The sequence below is a fragment of the Cebus imitator genome, unplaced genomic scaffold (genome assembly GCF_001604975.1).
Source record: "Cebus imitator isolate Cc_AM_T3 unplaced genomic scaffold, Cebus_imitator-1.0 Scaffold15, whole genome shotgun sequence".
Taxonomy (NCBI): Eukaryota; Metazoa; Chordata; class Mammalia; order Primates; family Cebidae; genus Cebus; species Cebus imitator.
In genome coordinates, this window is record NW_016107330.1 from 2,407,645 (window position 1) to 2,430,395 (window position 22,751).

General features: G+C 46.0%; 2 protein-coding genes across 2 annotated transcripts in view; one reads left to right on the forward strand and one right to left on the reverse strand.

Annotated features, from left to right (window-relative positions):
- MTOR (mechanistic target of rapamycin kinase) overlaps window positions 1-22,751 on the reverse strand; it is a 149,960-nt gene that overhangs the window by 71,314 nt on the left and 55,895 nt on the right. Inside the window, exons 26-27 of the mRNA XM_017503042.2 lie at window positions 15,898-16,195; window positions 15,615-15,760 (exon numbers count right to left, since the gene is read on the reverse strand). Of these exons, the coding sequence (XP_017358531.1) occupies window positions 15,615-15,760; window positions 15,898-16,195 (444 nt within the window). The remainder of the gene's footprint in view (window positions 1-15,614; window positions 15,761-15,897; window positions 16,196-22,751) is intronic.
- ANGPTL7 (angiopoietin like 7) lies at window positions 3,207-12,043 on the forward strand. Its single transcript, XM_017504037.2, has 5 exons — window positions 3,207-4,168; window positions 6,536-6,636; window positions 9,646-9,840; window positions 10,519-10,717; window positions 10,912-12,043. Exons 1-5 carry the CDS (start codon window positions 3,799-3,801, stop codon window positions 11,079-11,081), a joined length of 1,035 nt encoding a protein of 344 aa, XP_017359526.1. The 5' UTR covers window positions 3,207-3,798; the 3' UTR covers window positions 11,082-12,043.

The following is a 22,751-nucleotide window of genomic DNA, read 5'->3' on the forward strand; positions in this document are numbered from 1 at the left end:
AAAAAAAAAAAAAGATAGCTGGGTGTGGCGGTGCATACCTGCAGTCCCAGCTACTTGGGAGGCTGAGATAGAAGGATCACTTGAGACTAGGCAGTTGAGGCTGCAGTAAGCTATGGTTGCCCCACTGCACTCCAGCCTGAACAGAGCAAAACTCTGTCTCAAAACAAAACGAAAAAAACAAAACAAAACAGGACTCAAAGAGAAGGCCTGAGAGAAATGACTTCTAATAGGTTCTGGACATATTCTTTAGCGGAAGTGGCAAATTAGAAAGCTTAGAAAAAAGATGGAAATACCTTCTGTGATGGATTTGGGCTTTCAGTTGAGATAGGAATGGGATGGAGTGATAAAAAGGCAGATAGCTATTCAGTGGCTTTATAGAGTATGGCAGGCTGGGGTTCGTTCAAAGACTTCAGAAGAAGTGAAATATTCCTATGAAGTACACAATTAAAACTAACAGCAAGGCAGCTTCTTCTGAGATGTATTCATCCCATAAGCTGAGAGTGGGGAGCAGTTTCTCCCATTGGGCACTTTCAAGCAAACGAGATCTGATGCTCCTCTCTGGGTAGAAGGAGACCAGCCCTAGGTGATTCCCTGCTCTGTGATCCTTGGATTACCTTGGTGCCACCCAAGACAGTGCAGCCCAAGCACTGTGAAGTCTCTGAGAACTTCCAGGCTGAGTATGCTTTTTTCATTAAGAACATAAGCTTAATTTTCATAAACATCTTTCCCAGAAGCACCAAGCTAGCCCTCTTTCACCACCAGCAAAATGGAGAAAAGGAAAATCTAAACAGTATCCGACCCAGGTTTTCCAGATTTTCTCAGTTAATTCCCATTTTTATGGTCACTCTGCTCATTGAACAGCAGAAGAAGAGCTTAAAAGCCTCCTTCAGAGAAGGCAATACCATTTTAGTCCTCCACATCCTTCATGGTTTTCTCTACTGACTTAGCTGTGCTCAAAACAAGGACTTATTTTTCTTCTTTTAGAAATTCAGAATCTAGGACATCATATAGGGTTGTGGATATTTCAGAAAACAGATAAGTCTTCTGGCATGAGAAATATCTTTAATTAGCTATTTTTCCTCAAAACTGGGGATGGTGAGTATTGACATTTGGATAGTTTATGCAATTTAACAGCTTCTGTCTTCCGTCAAGTTATGAAATAAGTTTCCAGAAAATAAATGTCAAAGACCAGGCACTCATGCTAAAGGCTAGATACTTCCGAACCAAACTTATGAACTGCCTCCAACCTTTCCTAAAAGGGACTGCTACATGGGGTGCAAACATGAACGATTAATTCATTTTCTGCCTAAATGTAAGAATCAATTCATAATATTTTCCTGTTTGGGTGAGAGAAGCAGACTGGGAAGAATAAACAAAAGCTGGCTGGAACTCCACAAAGTTCCACTGTTCTTTTATGTTTTCTCTGCTGTACTGTTACATGGGAGTTCCAAGGCAGCAGGGTCACATGGAATGCTATACATCAGTGGTCCCCAATCTTTTTGGCACCAGAGACTTGTTTCGTGGAAGATAATTTTTCCATGGACTTGGGGGAGGGGGCGATGGGGAGATGGGAGATGGTTTCAGGATCAAACTGTTCCACCTCACATCTTCAGGCATTAAGATTCTGATGAGGAACGCACAACCTAGACCCCTTGCATGTGCAATTCACAACAGGGTTCACGCTCCTGTGAGAATCTAATGCTGCCACTGATCTGACGGGAGGTGGAGCTCAGGCGGTAATGCTCGCTCACCTGCCACTCACCTCCTGCTGTTTGGCCCTGTTCCTAACAGACCATGGAGAAGTACAGGTCTGCAGCCTGGGGATTAGGGACCCCTGCTATACATGACTGCACAGTGCACAGCACTTCTGTGCCATGTGGTCTAAGGTCAGTGACATTTGGTGGCCAGAAGAATCCTTGAAGATCCCTATGTTTAGCAGGCCTTGTAGAATGCTAACAACTGGGGCCAGATTCTCCTTAGTGAAATGAACTCCATGGAGCTAAGGCTGCAATGCCCTGTTGGGCTAGACATTTTGCAAAAAGAGAGCAGAGACTGGTAGACAGTGCCAATTCTAAACAGAATCTTTTGATTGGAATGCCAAGTTGCTATAAGGGTATCAGTAACATCCTCATCCTTTACCAGGCAAAGGAGGCTGGGGATGTGAGAAAACAAACTCTGATCCACCTGATCCTCTACCGCTTTTTGATTCCAAGAAAAAAAAATTTTTCAGTAACTCCAGCTGCTTGAACAGAAATTACTTTCTGAGGAGCTAGAAGCCCTGACTGGAAAAGAGCTCTGGGGGATTATGGCATGGGAGGAGAGATGTCAGGCATCATGCTTATGTGGGAAGGACCCACGCTGACTACAACAGTACAAGTAACTGCTTCAGTGGCTCCATAACATGGAAATGGCAATCATCACGTTCCAAAGACAGAGTTACTGTTTTCAGGACAGAGGAACCTTTGTATAGATCCTCAGTGAAAAGCTTATTTTAAGGATTTTTGCTGAAATTCTATGTTTTTCACATTTGTTTTCAAAAGAGCAGTGTCCTTCACATAAAGTACATGAAAAATTACAATATTCACGTTTTTTAGATACAAAGTCATATACAAATAGAGGAGGAAACATTTCAAATTGCAAACCATACCAGCAAAGAAAGAGGGAAACGAGCCTCTAGGTATAGATTTATTAGGTGTTAGGGATTCTTTTCTCTATATTTTAATATATTTCCCAAGTTTTGAACCACGGGCCAAGGATGGGCCTGTTCTGTCTAAACACTGACAGAAGCGTGGGTGACCAATCCCAGAACTACGCTTGGCACTGCTGAGTTTTCCTCTCTGCTGTAATCTTCTGACACCTCCTTGCAAAATGTCAAGTGTGAGATGCTAATACTGGCCCTCTCTTTGTTGCAGAAGAAAGCATGTAAAAAGAAAACTGTGCAAACCCTGTGGCTACAAAGTCTTTTTTTGGCTTCCTAAGAGATTTACTCTATTCTTTTATTTCCAGAACTTTTCTAAGATGGAAAATTTCAAATGTGAAATACTGTTAGATTCAGGTTGGGTAAGGATTTTATAAAATACTGAATGATGATCAGAGACGGGAATAACCAGCCTAGTTAAAAGCATATTCAGCAGGATGTCAAAATATACCAGATCCTCATATAAACAGCATGGATTACATTAACAGGCCTCCCTGGGTGAGTAGCGTCTCTTTTGTCTACCTTACCCTCACCCCATGGTTATATAACCTTTTGAATGGAATCTGGAAATTCCTCTGACCCTGCCCTGCTTGCTGATAGAGTTGAGCCAGTGGTTGGCAGGGGCATAATCTAATAGGCGAAACTGGAAACACACAAATTCACAGTCCTCTTGTCTCAACACAGAGACTGTACAGGCAAGGAAAGAAAGACTCGCCCCGTCTCCCTCCTCCCCTCCTCTGGCCTAAGTTGACGCTGACTTCACCCAACAGGCACCTGACCCTCCCAGATGAGCTGGGAGGGGCTAAAGTCTGGTGCGGCCATGGTGGGGGTGGAGGTGCAGGCAGCAAACAATATTTAAGATGCTGACTTGTGGAGCATTCGGGCTTGGGAAGGAAAGCTATAGGCTATCTATTCAACTCCCCTGTCAGAGACTCAAGCTCTGAGAAAGGCTAGTAAAGAGCAAGGAAAGAGAGAAAACAAAGTGGCGAGGCCATCACAGTGAAGGTGTAAGGTTCAGCCTGCTGCAGCTTTGCAGACCTCAGCTGGGCATCTCCAGACTCCCCTGAAGGAAGGGCCTTCCTCACCCAAACCCACAAAAGATGCTGAAAAAGCCTCTCTCAGCTGTGACCTGGCTCTGCATTTTCACTGTGGCCTTTGTCAGCCACCCAGCGTGGCTGCAGAAGCCCCCTAAGCGCAAGACACCAGCCCAGCTCAAAGCGGCCGCCTGCTGTGAGGAGGTGAAGGAGCTCAAGGCCCAAGTCGCCAACCTCAGCAGCTTGGTGAGTGAACTGAACCAGAAGCAGGAGAGGGACTGGGTCAGCGTGGTAATGCAGGTGATGGAGCTGGAGAGCAACAGCAAGCGCATGGAGTCGCGGCTCACAGATGCTGAGAGCAAGTACTCTGAGATGAACAACCAGATCGACATCATGCAGCTGCAGGCCGCGCAGACCGTCACTCAGACCTCTGCAGGTAAGGAGACCAGTCCCTGCGGGACATGGAGTGCCTCCCCATCTACAGCACTGCTTCTACAGAACCTGGTCATCAGAACCACTACTGGGGCCTCTTTTGGGGGTATACTTTCCCTTTAGTAAAAGCTTATGCAGTATTTCCTTTGACTTCTAATGCTATGTAAGTTTACCTAACACCTTCATAGGTCTCTTTTACCCACACGATGTTTCAGCAAATTAAGAAGGTATAAACTGCCATCTTGGAGTGCTGAGCTATTGCACGCTTTGCCCGCAGTCACCCAGCAATTCTTAGAAGCAGGGTTCAAGTCTTCCTGGTTGTAGGTGCTCTGCTACTTCCTCACCAAGAGCTGACAGGTTATATATCAAGAAATTCCAAGGAAGCACCAAACTGTAACAGCTGTTCCTCTGGAAGCAAAGTTTTGCCAGAACAGTTCTCAGGTATCCCTCAGATTTACCGGGACTGGGCATGATAGAATTTTGTGTCCTCTCTCTGTAAACATAACTCTTCTCATTGGCTCAGAGGTCAGTGTAGAGACACACAGCCATGTGAAGTGTTCCTTTGTGTTCAGGAAGGATGCAGCTTCTTAAGGTTCCTCAATTGTGATACAACTATTTTTTCCCATGGTCTTAAATGAAATTCTCCTAAATAATACAGGGAATTTTTTAAATGTAATGCTGAAATATAGACTTTTAATAGGCCAAAAATAAGATAAATTTAATCCTTCTTTTGCAAAATAACTTTTATTTCTGGTTAGCTCAGCTCAGGTGGGCCAACATGAATTTATGGTTTAGAGATAAATATTTGGTTTTCTGAAATTATCAGGAAAATATTAGTGTAAGGAGTATATCCTATAGACATGTCATTTCTTGCTGATATAAAAACCAGTGGTCCCATTATAAACCACATGAAGAACAAAGACACAATCAGCTTCTGCTGACTAAATCAATGGTTACCTTCAGCTCAAATTAAGAAAAAGTTTTAACATGAAACTGAGCTTGAAAATTCTGTTACCTGAACCAACACGTACAAATCACTTTCTAAGCATGAACTTCCTGGCCCTCAGTTTGGAATCAGAAAGGTATTCTTAGGCCATTTTCCAGACAAGTGAGTCCTGATTTGGTCTGAGATTAAATCAGACATGTGGAAGACCAGGCCAGACAGAAGAATCTGACTGTGCCACTTCCTGCTCATCCAAACAGGAGGCTTTCTCACCACCCTGCAAGGAGGTTCTTGGGGTCAAGCACAGCTCTCCTGCCAGGCCTCTTGCTCTTCTTGCCCAGGACATCATTCCTTATTTTTCTTCTCCATGACCATGTGCTCCTTTACCCTTATATTCTATAAGTAGGTAGTCCCCGAGAAAAAGCAATTAGTTGATGCTTTCACCACTAAGAGGAAATGAAGAACAGTGATGGGGAAGGCACATATACTCTGCCTCCCTTTCCCACGGTGCTCGGCAAGAGAACCTAGGTGCCTCAGACAGCTCCCATGGTGGCATTGTTCCCATCTGCTATCTTGTGCTCTTCCCCAAGGTCCCAGTGCAGTGGTCACCAAAAAAAGCACCCTGAGTCAGAGGGCAGGAAGCTTCTCTTGGATAGTAAGGGCCGTGCTCTCTGAATCCTATCAGAAAAGGCTCTCTCTTCCATGGTGCTCTTTGATATTCAGAATACAGAGCCTAAATCCTGCATAAAGTAGCAGCTCGACGGCCGCAGAGCAAAAAATTGGCCAGTCTGATGCTCCCATTTCCTTGTCTTAAAAAAACTTCTGGAGAGAAGGCCTCAAAGGTTCTTCTGAGTGTTTTCATTTGAGGTTCTAGCATTTATAGATGGAGGGGGAAAATACATGATCATAAAATCTATCTCCCTTAAATAGGGTCTCAGGTGGCAATAGCCACCACCTCTGAACAACAACAAAACCAACCAACCAAGAAACATCAACAAAACCAGACTCTATGAAATATTCATGACTGATTTGTTACAGAGACGGCTGTCTAAGAAGTCTGAATCTACCTGACAGGAGTAGCTGTTACATGGCCCTCATATGCTGTAGCATTTCTAGAATTCATGGCCTAGCTACAGCAGAATAATTTATTTCAGAGTTAACCTGAAACTACCTGTTGGAATGTCCCACTAATGCTATCCAGGTGATGAAGGGCTTCCCGACCGCTCTGCTCTAACACTAGTGAAGCCAAAATACACCCCCCTCTGGATCTCCTGATAGCCACCATCTCCCAAATGCAGACACTGCTGGGTAATCAACACTAACACCTGTGGGAATCCCAGGGTAGAAACAAAGGCTCAGTTTCTAAACACTCAACTCAGATGGAGCCCCTGGGTCTAAATGCTCACCCTGTGGTTTGCTCTCTTGTAGACGCTATCTACGACTGCTCTTCCCTCTACCAGAAGAACTACCGCATCTCTGGAGTGTATAAGCTTCCTCCTGATGACTTCCTGGGCAGCCCTGAACTGGAGGTGAGGTTATTACAGTCACTGCCCATGCCCTAACACCTGTCCTTCACCCCTCAAAGGGATTGTGACAACAGGGCCATTCACAGTTTAAAGAAAGGAAAACTCGGCCTGGGAGTGCTGGCTCATACCTATAATCCCAGCACTATGGGAGGCTGAGAAAGGCAGATCACTTCAGGTCAGGAATTTAAGACCAGCCTGGTCAACATGGTGAAACCCCATCTCTACTAAAAATACAAAAAAATTAGCCAGGCGTGGTGGCAGGTGTCTGTAATCCCAGCTACTCAGGAGGCTGAGGCAGGAGAATCACTTGAACACAGGAGGCAGAGGTTGCAGTGAGCCAAGATCACAGCACTGCACTCCAACCTGAGAGACAGAATGAGACTGTCTCAATTTAAAAATAAAAAGGAAAACTCAAAACACAAGCAAACAAACCAAACACCAAAGAGCTACGCAAACACTCAGTTTATGCCCTGCACTCCAAACCCAGGTATCTGTCTGGCCCTTCAAATCGTTATCAGCCAAGCAGCAAGCCTTCTAATAACATAGATTACTCTTTTTTTTTTTTTTGAGACAGAGTCTCACTCTGTCACCAGATGCCAGGCTTGAGTGCAGTGGTGCAATCTCGGCTCACTGCAACCTCCACCTCCCAGGTTCAAGCAATTCTCCTGCCTCAGCCTTCCAAGTAGCTGGGACTACAGTCACGCACCACCATGCCCAGAGAATTTTTTATTTTAGTGGAGACGGGGTTTCACTATGTTGGCCAGGATGGTCTTGATCTCTTGACCTCGTGATCCACCCGCATCGGCCTCCCAAAGTGCTGGGATTACAGGTATGAGCCACCGCGCTCAGCCAACATAGATCATTCTTATAACCACCACATAACTTAGTTTAAATCCCTTGCCATGTCCTAGAAAAGCTATTCCTTGGGGGAGGAGAAAAGAAAACATGAAGGTAGCATAAAAATATCTGGATTTTTGGCCAGGCACGGTGGCTCACACCTCTAATTCCAGCACTTTGTGAGGCTGAGGCAGATGGATCAGTCACCTGAGGTCAGGAGTTCAAGACCAGCCTGGCCAACATGGTGAAACCCCGTCTCTACTAAAAATACAAAATTAGCTGGATGTGGTGGCAGGTACCTCTGGTCCCAGATACTTGGGAGGCTGAGGCAGGAGAATTGCTTGAATCCAGAAGATAGAGGTTGCAGTGAGTCGACCAGACTAGGCAACAAGAGTGAAACTACTTCTAAAAAAAAAAAAAAAAAAAAAAAAGATAAAAACAGAAATCAAAGAAAAAATGAATAGAGGATCCACAAAATTTCAGCTGGGTCTTTAAGTCTCGTGAAATAGGCAGACCTCTGGCAAAAGCAGCAGAGCAAACACAAGACAAAGCATGGACTTGTTAGGAATGAAGAGAAGGAACTGAACACAGCTAAGAGATTCAGAAAGAACGATAGCTCACATTTATGAGTCAGTTTCATGCCTCATTCTATAATGCAATATTTATTTACAGTTTAGGTTAAAATACTAATCCTTTCTACAGAATCCTCTGCTTATGTATATTAATAATGATGGGCTAGCATTTACCCAGAATTTACTAGGAGCTATTCCCTGCTCCCGTTAGGAACTCTCTTGCCTCCAGAGCTTTGATTAGGCTGTTTTCTCAGCTCCAAATGCCCTTCCTCTCCTTTGCACCCTGTGAGGTTTGGCTAAAATACAACCTTCTTTGGCTGTTACTGCCAACAGCATAGCCAATATCCATTCTGCTCCATTTCCTTATGAATAGAGCCATGATTTTGTTTAGGATAATAATATGATCCTTTTAAAATGACTACAACTATCATATTATGTTTCCAGCTTCCTCTGTATCTCAGGGTGGCCAAGAGACACAGTTTTGGCCAATGAGGTATGGGTAGAAGTTTGCTAGATATATTAATGGTCTATTGATGCATATCAAAGTGTCCCAAAATTTACTGATTTAAGGCAATAGATGTTTTTATTATCTCACAATTTTTGTGGGTCAGGAATTTGGGAGTGACTTGTCTGAGTGGTTGTGGTTCAAGATCTTAATGAGGTTATAGTCAAGGTGTCCACTGGGGCTGCATTCATCTAAAGGCTTGACTGGGGCTGGAGGATCATCTTCCAAGGAGGTTTACTCACGTGGCTATTGGCAAGAAGTCTCTTGTGGTCTGGGTGCAAGTCATGGTACATGTGAGATACTTTAAGAGTTTTTATTGTTGGCATCAAGGAAAAAAATATGACCTCTTCCTTTGTCTACCTCCAATCTCGTTTATCCCCATTTTATTTTTGATCTATCCACCCTGTACTCATCCCCCACCCATCCATCCATCCACTCATCCATCCATCAAGCCAACAACTCACTCATCCACCCATCCACTCATCCACCAGCCATTCACCCACATACCCACCTATCCACTCACCCACCCACCCATCCATTCACCTACCTACCCATCTACTCATCCTTCTACCCATCCATCCATCCATCTACCCACCCACCCATTCATTTATCCATCTATCCAATAGTTTCTGTGAGCATACAAAGTGCCAGGCACAATGTTTAGGCACTTGACATAAAAAGTGAGTAAGATTTATACCCACTCGGTGCAATGGCCCATGCCTGTAATCCCAGCACTTTGGGAGGCTGAGGCAGGTGTACCATGAGGTCAGGAGTTCGAGACCAGCCTGACGAACATGGTGAAACCCCATCTCTACTAAAAATACAAAAATTAGCCACNAAAAAAAAAAAAAAAAAAAAAAGTATCTGGACTTTTCCCTTCAAGCTTCATGTGCACTCATCCCCGGGTCCAATCTGGATCATTCATCCTCAGCAGTACACCACCTGCCCCAGCTCACCAGCAGCAGGGCAGCATCACTGCCCAAGTGAGCCAGTGTGAGTGCATGCATCCACTGGCTCCGCAGGGACAGGAACAGGCTAGGAAGTCTGCCCTGCATCCTGCCCCTGCTAGTCCCTCATAGAGCATCCCCTCTGCTCCAGGTGTTCTGTGACATGGAGACTTCAGGAGGAGGCTGGACTATCATCCAGAGACGAAAAAGTGGCCTCGTCTCCTTTTACCAGGACTGGAAGCAGTACAAACAGGGCTTTGGCAGCATCCGTGGGGACTTCTGGCTGGGGAACGAACACATCCACCGGCTCTCTAGACAGCCAACCCGGCTGCGTGTAGAGTTGGAGGTAAGCACAAGGCCAGGGGCCCCACGACTGGCCCAGTGCCACCACACATGACTGCATACAACTCTGGGAGTGCCATTCCTATTCTGATTCATAACAGATCTGTATATTCATTGTGATGGTTTTCCTGCAAGTTGTAATACATTAGAGGAAAAATAGGTATTTTTCCTCGCTGCCCCCCGCCCACCCTGCCAAAAGTGGGGCTGCAGGTGGCACAGGAAAAGACCAGACCCAGGCCAGAGCAGAGCAAATCCAACAGTCAGCTGTGCCGAACACTAGTCTTTGTTCTGGCCTGGGCATGAGGTCCTTTAGGTGCAAACCTTACTGATACCGGCTGGGGACCCTTGCTGAAGTCTTAAAGCACTCACTATATCCTCACATTTCTCTTACAGCATCTCTTTGTGGGATTCAGCAAAAAAATAGCTACACCTTATAGACAGGAAAGTAAGGAATACAGAGAGACTAATCAAGGCCATATGGTGAATCAGGAAAGAAGTTCAAGCCTTGTTTTCTGATTCCCAGGTTAACACAGTAAACTAGAGGTAAACAAGTAATAAAGTTTTATTAGATTCATACCTATAAAAAGATGTTTGGCTGCAGGGCTGTCAGGAGAGAGGGGTATAGAAACAGCACGAAATGGAGCCTGCTGCACTTTCTCTAAGGTTCTGCTCCTCCTGACAGGACTGGGAGGGCAACCTGCGTTACGCTGAGTACAGCCACTTTGTTCTGGGAAATGAACTCAACAGCTATCGCCTCTTCCTGGGGAACTTCACTGGCAATGTGGGGAACGACGCCCTCCAGTATCATAACAACACAGCCTTCAGCACCAAGGACAAGGACAATGACAACTGCTTGGACAAGTGTGCCCAGCTCCGCAAAGGTGAGATTTGAGGGGATGGAAAAGGAGAAGTTCAGGTACAAGCCCATAATCCCACTTGAGAAGAAAGAATGAATTATAACTGTACAGCTGAAGTTCCGGCTTTGATTCTTTCTGATACTGGCTCTAACTCCTTACCTGATGTCTGGTCTCTATCACAGTCCGCTTACTAGCACTGGGTCTGTTTCTCATGCCAGGTGGCTACTGGTACAACTGCTGCACAGACTCCAACCTCAATGGAGTGTACTACCGCCTGGGCGAGCACAACAAGCACCTGGATGGCATCACCTGGTACGGCTGGCACGGATCTACCTACTCCCTCAAACGGGTGGAGATGAAAATCCGCCCGGAAGACTTCAAGCCTTAAAAGGAGACTGCCGTGGAGCACAGATGCAGAAAGTGAGACACTTGGAGACTGGATGAGGGCAGAGAAGGACAGGAAGAGAGTGTTAGAAAGGGTAGGGTTGAGAAATAGCCTATAATCTCCAATGAAAGAATAAGTCTCCAAGAGGCACAATAAAATCGTATGTACCAAGGATGTTACAGTAAACAGGATGAGCTATTTAAACCCACTGGATCCTGCCATCCTTCCCAAGTGGCTAGACTGAGTGGGGCCACTCTGCCCAAGATCCCTGACATAGCACTAGCTTGTCTTTTCCACATGATTTGTCTGTGAAAGAAAATAATTTTGAGATCGCTTTATCCATTTTCTCTAAGGCTTAGGGTATGTAAGGGCAAAACACAAATCCCTTTGCTAAAAAAGAACTGTATTATTTTGATTCTCAAAGGAGAGGCCTTTGAGTGTTAGAGAAAGGACTGAAGGAGGGAGGTGGAAGATGAGTATTTCCATTTTTAAATCTGGTGAAATTACCTTGAGTCTACACATTATTTTTAAAACACAAAAATTGTTCAGCTGGAGGTGAACTGACCCAGAGTGGACTTGCAGGGAGGAAACTCCAGGTCATTGGGCCTGATGATTGGACTCTGAGCACCGCCCCTGCTCGCCTTGATCAGGTACAGAACTGAAAGGCACGAAGCACCGGGAGGAGGTGGACAGGGTCCCTCATGGATGCCTGCACACAACTGCCTTAGAATATTACTAGTGAATACAGGTATACCTATTTTTATTTACTTTGTAAGAAACAAACTCAAGGAGCTTCCTTTTAAAATTTTGTCTATAAAAAATGGCTGAAAAATGCAGGTAGATGGTGTTATAGTTAATAATGAATGCTGTATATAAGCATCTTGCTTTGTAAAAATAAAATATTGTGTTTGTTTTAAATATTCAAAGTTTCTTTTCCTTCTACAATAAACACTTTCAAAACCTGAGTATTTTCTTTTTAAATTCTTACCATTACCACTTAGAGCAGGATAAAAAGTTAAAGTTAAATCAGAGCAGTGACAGAGACCTGGAGTTTGTTTTGGTATTCAGGGCAACCATGTGGGGAGTAGAAGCCAAAAGGGAACAGGTGAGGGACAAAAGGGCAGCAACAACCAGGATAATTTTTCCTAAAAGGGATTACATGTCAGGGACTGGGCAGTGAAGGCATCCAGCCTTATGAGACCTCTATTCTACTCAGGATAGAGAAGCAAAAGCAGGTCAGCAGACCCTACCCTAATGCTCGGGTCTAACCAAGTAAAAGCAGTGTGTGCATGTTTCCTAAGAATCAAATAATCACTCAATCCTCTGTCTCCAAGGAAGCAATTATATTTACTGATATATGTGAGCTTTAAGGAGATGGCAGTAGTTTATACTATCTCAGTGACAGCCCTGCTTTGGGGATTACATCTGGGATTTAATTTATCCTGGAGCAGACAGGTAAAAAAGTCAATAGGTGCAAAGACGGGCTGAACTAGTAGCCTGTCTCTAACACTAGAGAATAACAGTGTCAACAGAACACAGGTTTTTAAAGCAAAAACAAAAAATAAGAAATAGCTGCACAAGGCGAGGCAGGTGTGGTGGCTCATGCCTGTAATCCCAGCACTTTGAGAGGCCGAGGCAAGGTCAAGAGATCAAGACCATCTTGGCCAACATGGTGAAACCTTGTCTCTACTAAAAATACAAAAATTAGTTGGGCCTGGTGGCATGCGCCTATAGTCCCAGCTACTTGGGAGGCTGAGGCAGGAGAACTGCTCAAACCCAAGAGGCAGAGGTTGCAGTGAGCTGAGATCACACCACTGCACTGTAACATTCTAGCCTAGCAACAGAGCGACATTCTGTCTCAAAAAAACAGTAGCTGCACAAAGATGTTTTTGTGTAGGGCTACCTTGATTGCTTCAAAAAGAATTTAGGATGGTTGACCCAAATGTATATATTAAAATAAGCTCTAAAAAAGCAGACAAACTGGTGAAGGGAAAATAAGAGTAGGAAAAATAAAACAAAACCTGTGGGGTTTGAGGGAGGTTGGTAATACTTAAAACAGGTAAGATGTCTGTAATTCGTTGGAGGTACACCAGGAATTTAGCTTCAAGCTCTCCAGCAGCCACTGTAAGAAAGGGAATTCAATCTCTTACTGCAAAGCAATGTCTCCAAGACTGGATCAAAGTAGTGGCTCAGGGACATACAACCAACAGTGGGAAAAGAACCCTGAGATTTTCCATGAGGCTCACCCACAGAACCAGAGGTAGTGCTGTGAGCAACTTCCTTAGCAGCAGCTTTCTCTAAGGTTGTTTCTTAAAACTTTCTTCAGTAAAGATGACAGTAAACCACCACAACCGGGCTTAGGAACAGCAGCTTTACAAAATCAGAAGTAAAAACTGCAAATGGAAGCAAAAAAAAAAAAAAAGTTGATGGGAAGATACAGGAGACCAGCAGAAGGGAGGTAGAAATGCAAGCTAAGTTGACTTAGCTGAGGACACCTGAAGAGCTAAGCACACTGGCTTTCCCCAGAAACACGCATTCATTCATTCATTCATTTATTCATTGAGACAGAATCTAGCTGTCACCCAGGCTAGTACAGTGGCACGACCTTGGCTCAATGCAACCTCTGCCTCCTGGGTTCAAGCTGCCTCAGCCTCCCAAGTAGCTGGGATTATAGACGCACACCACCACACCCAGCCAATTTATGTATTTTTAGTAGGGATGGGGTTTCACCACGCTGGCTGGGCTGGTCTCAAACTCCTGACATCAAGTGATCTACCTACCTACCTTGGCCTCCCAAAGTTCTGGGATTACAGGTTTGAACCGCCACACCTGGCCTGGAACAGCATTTTAAACAAAGGGCAAGATCAATTTCCAGGGAATTCTGAGGACTTAACTTTCAACTATATTTGCTTACAAAGCTAAATAACCTTCTAGAGTCTTTTCCAGGCCTCCAACTATATCTGTCTGCTACAAATCTGCATAACTTTAAGTTTCTGTGATTGTCTCAAATATGGGGGAAAATTAAGGGTGGAACGAGGGAAGTTTCAAATAGGTAAGCAAGGAAATTAATATGCAAAATGAGTTACCTGACCTTAAAGTGATTATACTTAGTTATCATATTTATTTTCTTTTTAGGTTTTTTTTTTTTTTGAGACGGAATCTCGCTCTGTTGCCAGACTGGAATGTAGTGGTGCCATCTAGGCTCAATGCAACTTCCACCTCCCGGGTTCAAGCTATTCTCCTGCCTCAGCCTCCCGAGTAGCTGAGGCTACAGGTGCCTGCCACCACGCACAGCTAATTTTTGTATTTTTAGTAGAGACAGGGTTTCACCATGATGGCCAGGATGGTCTTGATCTCTTGACCTCATGATCCGCCTGCCTCAGCTTCCCAAAGTGCTGGGATTATAGGCGTGAGCCACCGAACCCGGCCATTTTTTCTCTTAGTTATCATGTGAGAGCACATTACCTAAGCCAGAGAATGAAGAAAGAAACATAGGTTTTCACATTTACTGTGCCTGATTTGAAGCTGAGGCATGCCTCCTCTTAGGACAGCATGTTTTTAATTGTTCCTACATGGTATTTTAGAAATCAATGTTTTCTCCAAGTCCAATTTATTTGGGCAAAAACAGGATTTTATTTCTAGCTTTTTGCTAACTTTTTAAAGTGTTAAAGGAATTCTTTTAAACATCTTCTCAAAAGCAGAGCTAGGAAAAGACTTGGCTATTTGATGACCCTCTCCAAGGAAGGAAGCACCACACACAGCAGGCTTTATCAGCCACGGTGAAGGAACTTATTAGCCGGATGATTTTTTTCTAAACTATCTGCAGTGAAATGACCGGCCATGTTAGCATTCACATGAAGATAATGAGATCCCAGAGTTGATATTCTCTGATAATCATTAGGGGAAGTGAATGGTTCTTTAGGAGCTGGAGCTAATGTTTCATGCTGCTTCTAATTTCCTAACAGCAGAAAATTTATTAAACAACCTATTTTTTCCATACCCAGAAGACTGAAAACGCTCAGCACAGGAGAGAACATAGCCAAATTAGAGAAAAGACCATTAGATTTCAGATTATGCTCTGGCTTTTACATTCGCAAAGCACCAGAGGAGGAAGATGCAGGCATTGATATTTAGTTGATAAAACCCCACTGTGCCCTTGGGTATCCTCTGAAGCCCAGGAACCAGCATATTCTACTCCAGTCCTAAACAGCACTATCTAACCCAGACACAAAACCTATCTTCCTAGGCTGCCATGGCCACAGAATTGCTTCTCAACTAATTTCACTGGACAAGAAAGGACAAGCTGGAAAACAGCAGGAGCCCAGGTAGTAAAGGGTCAAAAGAAATGACAATCATGGCTAGATTCCTGGGGAGAGCCATCTGCAACAACATGTCATTTAAATATGCTGGTCAGACCCAGAGGCAGATTTCACAGAGCAGAAGTCTCCAAGTGACTCCAGCGAAGTGGCACCAGGCAGTGGGAGAGGAGAGGTCATTTTGGATGGAGGTGGCAAATAAAAAGGGTTTTTGACCTACCTGATGAGAGATTCTAGAATGGCAGGGGTGGGGCCTTTCTGGAACTCCAGTTCTTTGTAGTGTAGTGCTTTGGCATATGCTCGGCACTTGGCAGCTCTCTCACCCAGCAGAACAATGCCATTGTCGTCTCTCAGTGGCAGGGGGCCCTGGAGGAGAGCAAAACCCCACAACACAGGAAAATGGCAGATGGGGCACAAACAAGAGAAGGCTGTGTGGATGCTTCTCTCCTCCCACCAGCTGGTTCCCTGTCAGCCTCCATCTGGACAATGGGGAAAAGTCTCACCTTGTCACTGTGTTCCATGAACTCAGCCAAGTTTAAGAGGGTTTGTGTGACTTCAGCAATGTCTTGTGAGGTGAGGGCCAACTCGATGCTTCTGATGAGCTCATCCTGTTGATCTTCATTCAGCTCAGACCAGCAGGACACAAATGCAGCATTGAAGAGATCCCTGAAGGCAGAGGAGGTGAAAAAAGATGGAGACACTCCCATGCCTCTGCCTGCTGCCTCAAAGTCACACCTATCAATGGGCTTTTGGCATCCCTGATTCTGGTTATACAGACCAGTGCTGTCCAACAGAAGTTTCCTATCCAATATGGTAGCCACTGATCATTAAGCACCTGAACTGTGGCAAGTGTGGCTAAGGAACTGAATATTACATTTTATTTATTTTTAATTAAATTAACCACATATGGCTAGTGACTACTGAATCTTACAGTGCAGGTATAGACATTGTGATATACAGGTGACTTGGAGGGAGAGTGATAGGGTCAGGAGAGCAGAAGCGTGGGGAGAAGAGCAGAGCAAAGTAACTTTTCTCCAAAGGAATATTTGTTAGCAGTTTTTGCATCATTTCTCTTCACTGGAGGAAATGGGAAATGAACAGAATGGGGACTTCTAACATAGAAGTCGGCATTAACAAATGCAGAAAATAATAATCATTACATGATTCTTGGGATGTTACTGGGATAATGTCTACATTCTTAAGATCAAAAATGTCAAAGGCACCATCTGCTCTTGCTTTCCAAATATAACCAGAACGCTTAGTTGGACTGTCATAAAAAATGACAACAGGACTAGAAACATTAGCAAATAGGATCCAAATCCCTAAGTTCTACAAGATTCTCTAAGCCGATCTCTAACAGTTGGGGCCTCACAAACAACTGGAACCAGAGGTTCCACTTCAAAGATTACTATGACCACTTTACATTACCACAGTGCCACATGGAGGGACACATTCACCATCCCTGACATCTAACTTTAATCCTATCCTCCACTGTTTTGGTGACTGTGCGGGAAAGGGAGTGGGAAACAACAGGATATGCCTATAATGGATAGATTTAGCATGTGATGCCTCAATGTTTATTTTCTGTTATATCAACAAGTTAAGTTAGACCAATATGCATGATTTTGAAATTTGATAGAAAAAAATTTTAAAATCCAAAGGATAAAATGAAGACCAAAAAAAGTCCCTTATAAATTTAAAAGTAAGTTTTTGGAGCCAGGTAATTACAGTTGCTGGTCATCCTGGCGACCTGGGAGGCTGAGGCAGGAGGATCTCCTGAGATTAGGAGTTCAAGACCAGCCAGGGAAACAAGCAAGATCTTCATCTTTAAAAACATAAAAAGAGTTTTCCTGATCTAGATCAGAGGCCACATTAGATCCTGAATGACCATATTTGGGACTAAAGGGATAAAAATATTATGTGTATATTTACCACAAGCCTCTGTGGATAACAGTATGCTCAGAGGTGACTCGGGCAGGAAAGAGGAACAATAAATGGATCAGCTGAGCATATGAAATCTGCACACTACAGAAACAGGGAAGTCCTAGAAACTATTTTTAAAGCATTAAAAAATACTTGAAAGAAATTAGAGGAAGCAAATCATGGCATCAAAGCAACAGTCTCAGGGGCCATCACTACTGCTAAATACACATCATAACAGCAAAGCAGCTGTGCTGACAAAAATGAAGTGAAATGCCTTGCTTTCTGCTTGCTAATGCGAAGGGCTGCTTATTAATTAAATTACCATTTTATGTCTCATTATAAATAATGTCCAATGCAGAAATATCTAAAAAATAAGGAAGAGAATAAAAAAGAAACTAATCACTCCTTAAACCTTCCTAGAGATAACCATTGCTATATTACTTTCTAATCTTTATTCTATTCACATACATTTTAATTTTCAATTTTGTATTCCATTGTATTTACTTACATTATATTATAAATCTTTCACCTGTATTAAAATTTTTTATAAACCAAAAAAATTTTTTTTGAGATGCAGTCTTGCTCTGCCACCCAGGCTGGAATGCAGTGGCACAACTGTGGCTCTGTATAGCCTCCAACTCCTGGGCTCAAGCAATGCCCCTGCCTCAGCCTCCTAAATAGCTAGGATTACAGGTGTGTGCCACCACGCTTGGCTAAATTTTTTATTTTTGTAGAGATAGAGTCTGGCTATGTTGCCCAGGCTGGTCTTGAGCTCTTGGCCTCCTGTGATCCTCCTGTCTCAGCCTTCCAGAGTAGTGAGATTACAGGCATGAGTCATCACACCCAGCCTGTAAACCAAATTTTAAATGGCTGTTTAAGATTTACTACTTGGCCAGGCGCGGTGGCTCAAGCCTGTAATCCCAGCTACTCGGGAGGCTGAGGCAGGAGAATTGCTTGAACCCAGGAGGCGGAGGTTGCGGTGAGCTGAGATTGCACCATTGCACTCCAGCCTGAGTAACAAGGGCGAAACTCCGTCTCAAAAAAAAAAAAAAAAGAAAAGAAAGAGGTCGCCTTTGTGACAGTCAACACTTACTACTCCCAGTAGAATGCCACCTCTAGTCGGGCCAGGCACCCAGCCTCCCTGCAGCCCAGCCAGCTAGAGTGAATGCCCAGGGGACACGCACAGCCTCTGTGCAGGGAGGCCTGGGAATAAACCACTTGGGACCTGGTGTGGCCTCTGCTAACACTGCCAGGGAGGTAAGAGGCGGACAGTCACCGTGAGCTCACTGTGTGACTGCAAATGCCGCCAGCCTCCGCAGGGACAGAGCACAGGCCTCTCCGGGGGAGTAAATCCCCCCACACTCCTGGAGTCCCTTGGCACCCCTGAGCCTGGTTAGCGGGTCTGTGAGGTATGAGTGGAAAGAAAGAGCCCTCTTCACACTGCAGCCAAGGGCTTCCCATGCTCTAAGAATACCAGTGCGGGTGGAAGTCTTCCCAGAATCCCAGCATACGTTCCCCTAGTCTAATAACCTGGTAATTCCACAAAACGGGAAGAAAGCCTGGACTTGGCATGGGTTATTCTTAGTACACGGCGCCGTCTGTGAAGGACGGAAGCTTTCCAGGCACTCCGGGCCCATCTGCTGATGATGCTTTCGAGAACTCTCCCGGCATGCACCATCCTCTCTGCCCACCTTCTGCTTCTGAGATCCACCACCCTCTGGAATCCCCTCTCCAGCCTAGGGCTCCTCCCCTGGCTTCTCAGAGGAACCAACAGGGCCTCTGTCCTAAGAGCCAAGTGGAAATGGGCTAAACTCTCTCTCTCTAAGAAGAAGCAAACCCCAAATCTCACTCCATGTGGTATCTTAAAAAGGCACAACAAGAAAACTATACAGACAGAAGGCCTAGCCAAAGATGGGCCACAGCCACAGGCAGAGAGCAGCAACAGCAGCAGCAGTGACCCCGGCCAGGGCCATGTCGGGACAAGGTCTGGCACCCTGATGGATGTGCACACGGCCTGCTGCCTGGCAGCAAGGATCTGCTTCCCTGGCACTCAGCGCCCACCACACAGGCAGGTGGGTGGGGCGGAGGGCGGGCAGTGACCTTGCAGAGGCTCATGGGGAGAAGCAGCAAGGGGGACGAGGGCCATGCTGACAGGGCCTCAACTGGAAGACCCAGCAGGGAACAGACAGGCCTCAGTGTGACGGGGAAAATCCAGGCCACCCTCCTGCATGTTCCAGACCCCACTGCTGCTAGCTCCCCTTCCGAGGAGGCCAACAGGCATCAGGCATGTGACCGTGCCAGTGGCCCACCACACACCAACCAGCACCACCTCCTCTAGTGTTTGTAATCACACCAAGAAACGCTGATCCCTCTCGCATGCTGCCTGCTCATCCACCCACTCTATTCTGCCCCTCTGTGCCCCAGCCCAAGGCTGTCTCCTGCTGCCACAACTGGCAGCTCTGGAGGCTTGTGGGGCCCACAGTTGTTAATCCCATCGCCCAGGTCATCCAGGAGCACACTCTGGTGGAAAACATTTCTAACAACATTTGACGGGCCAAGGCCCCATCCAGGCAGGACTCAACGCCTGTCATCGCAGCACTTTGGAAGGCTGAGGCAGGAGGACTGTTTGAGGCCAGGAGTTTAAGGCCAGCCTGGGACACAGCAAGTCCCTGTCTCTACAAAAAGCAAATAAAAACAATTAGCCGGGGGCAGTGGCATGTGCCTCCCACCTTCTTGGGAGGCTGAGGTGGGAGGATGGCTTGAGCCTGGAAAGTCAAGTCTGCAGTGAATTATGATCACGTCACTGCACTCCAGCTTGGGCAGCAGAGCAAGACCCTGTCTCAATATAATATCAATAATATAATCAAATAAGGCCGAGTGTGGTAGCTTATGGCTGTAATCCCAGCATTTTGGGAGGCTGAGGCGGGTGGATCATTTGAGATCAGGAATTCAAGACCAGCCTAGCCAACACGGTGAAACCCTGTCTCTACTAAAAATACAAAAATTAGCCGTGCGTGGTAGCGCAGGTCTGTAACCCCAGCTACCCTGGAGGCTGAGGGAAGAGGATCGCTTAAACCCAGGAGGTGGAGGTTGCAGTGAGCAGAGATTGTGCCACTGCACTCCAGCCTGGGTGACAGCATGAGACTCTGTTTCAAAAAAGTAAAGTAAAATAAAATAATAATAAAAATTAGCCAAGCATGGTGGCATGCATCTGTAGTTCCAGCTACTTGAAAGGCTAAGGCAGGAGGATCGCTCGAACCCAGGAGTTTGAGGCTGCAGTGAGCTATGACAGCACCACTGCACCTCAGCCTGGGTGACAAAGCAAGACTTCGAGTCTCAAGAAACAGAAAAAAAAAGCCTCAGCCAAGGGTTGCCTGTGGTGCCAGAGCGTTCTTAGCCTGCCTGCACAGACATGTGAGCATGCACACGTATGCTGTTGGGTTAACACACCAGGGTCCCATGGCTCCATTCTCCCTGACGGGCCACACAGGTCTGTCTACACCAGGGCCCTGTCCCGTGGCTCATCCCTGCCCAGCTTTCCCGCTGCTCTGCCTCTCAGCTCTGGCTGGTGTTTTAGTCCCATCGAGCGACCATCCCTAGCACATGCTCTGCACATGGGCTGATATGCTTTAGATTTGTGTCCCCACCAAATCTCATGTTGAATTGTAATTCCCAGTGTTGGAGGTGGGGCCTGGTGGGAAGTGACTGGATGATGGGGACAGAATTCTCATGAAGGTTTAGCACCATCCCCCCTTGGTACCGTACAGTGATGGAGTTCTCACGAGATCTGGTTAAGTATGGGGCCCCTCCCCCATCTCTCTCTTCCTCCTGCTCTGGCCATGTGAAGTGCTGGTTCCTACTCTGCTTGCTGGCACGATTGTAAGCTGCACAACCGTGAGCCAATTCAACCTTTCTTTATAAATGACCCAGTGTCAGGTATTTCTTTACGGCAGTGGGAGAACAGCTGAGGACCTTCCAAGGATAGACCCAGGAGGCAGAATTACTGCTCCATCCAAGGGTGACGCTTTTAGACAAGCAGACTCAGCCAAGTTCCCACTAACATGTGACATCAGAAGGTGACGCCATTCACCCACCTCCAGGATGTGTGTGGTGCAGGAAATGTTCCCACTAGGGTTTTATGGGCATCCCCCACTGGCTGGGCATCTTCTGACTGTTGACCGCTTGTATGTTCTTACCTACAATTCACCAACATGGGTACTGACTGGTAGGCCTTTGTCTCACTGACCCCCTAGTGCAGCTAGTGTGATGCGGGCAGCCATGTGCCTGTCCCTGCCTTTCAGCTCTGCCTTTGATGCTGACTAGCAGAAACAGTCTTATATTACATGGGCTTTTCCCATTGTTACTGTACAGTGGTCATGTCCCCTGTCTTGCCAAAGAAGGCCCTCCCTGTCCCAAAATGAGAACTCCTTTTTCTTGACTACCTTACATGGTTGTCAACAGTGGTGAAGCTCTCGGACACATTGTCTGCCTGTGTGAATGCTGTGAGGTGAGGACGACCCGTGTGTCCCAAACGCACCACCAATCATGCCCTGGCGGCTGCTGGCCATCCAGTCTGGCCCACCTCAGCCACACGCTGGACTCCTAGTCACATGAGCCCCTCAAGGTCCTGCATGTGTCACCAGGCCTCTGATGCTGCAGTAGTCACCCTAGTTCCAATGCATTCTCAGGTGTCAAGGGCAAGTCTCCCTCTTGGCTATTCAAAGAACCTTCTGAACCCTACCTGGATCAAGTCATGTCCCAACCCCTGCTCACTACGCCAGGCACTCTGCAGGTGCCCAAGTGACACAGCAAGAAAAGTCTAGCCTGTGCCCTTCCACGGTGATGAACAGGAACAAGCCCCCATTCCTGAGGCAGTGGGGAGGTCCCAGGCAGAAGACAGCACTCTGGTTGGTTTTTCATGCAGAGTACAGAGATGGCAGGGCAGGGCCACCTGGTCTAGGAGGCTACTACGGAACACGAGGGAGATGTCTGGGGCCTGGTGGTAGTTTCACGTGTGATACGGGTGGTAGCTGTGTGGCTGGGTTCACTTTGCACAATCCGTCATGCCAGACACTGAGTGTGCACACTTAGTTAGTAGGCATGCTTCCTGGCGGGGAACAGTAAGGTCCACCCTCAAAAGAAAGTGCACTGGCCAGGCATGGTGGCTCACGACAGTAATCCCAACATTTTGGGAGGCCAAGGTGGGCAGATCACTTGAGGCCAGGAGTTCAAGACCAGCCTGGCGAACGTGGCAAAACTTCGTCTCTACTAAAAATACAAAAATCAGCAGGGTGTGGTGGTGCATGCCTGTAATCCCAGCTACTGAAGAGGCTGAGGCAGGACAATCGCTTGAACCCAGGAGGCAGAGGTTGCAGTGAGCTGGGAACGCACCACTGTACCACAGCCTGGGCAACAAGAGTAAAAGTCCCTCTCA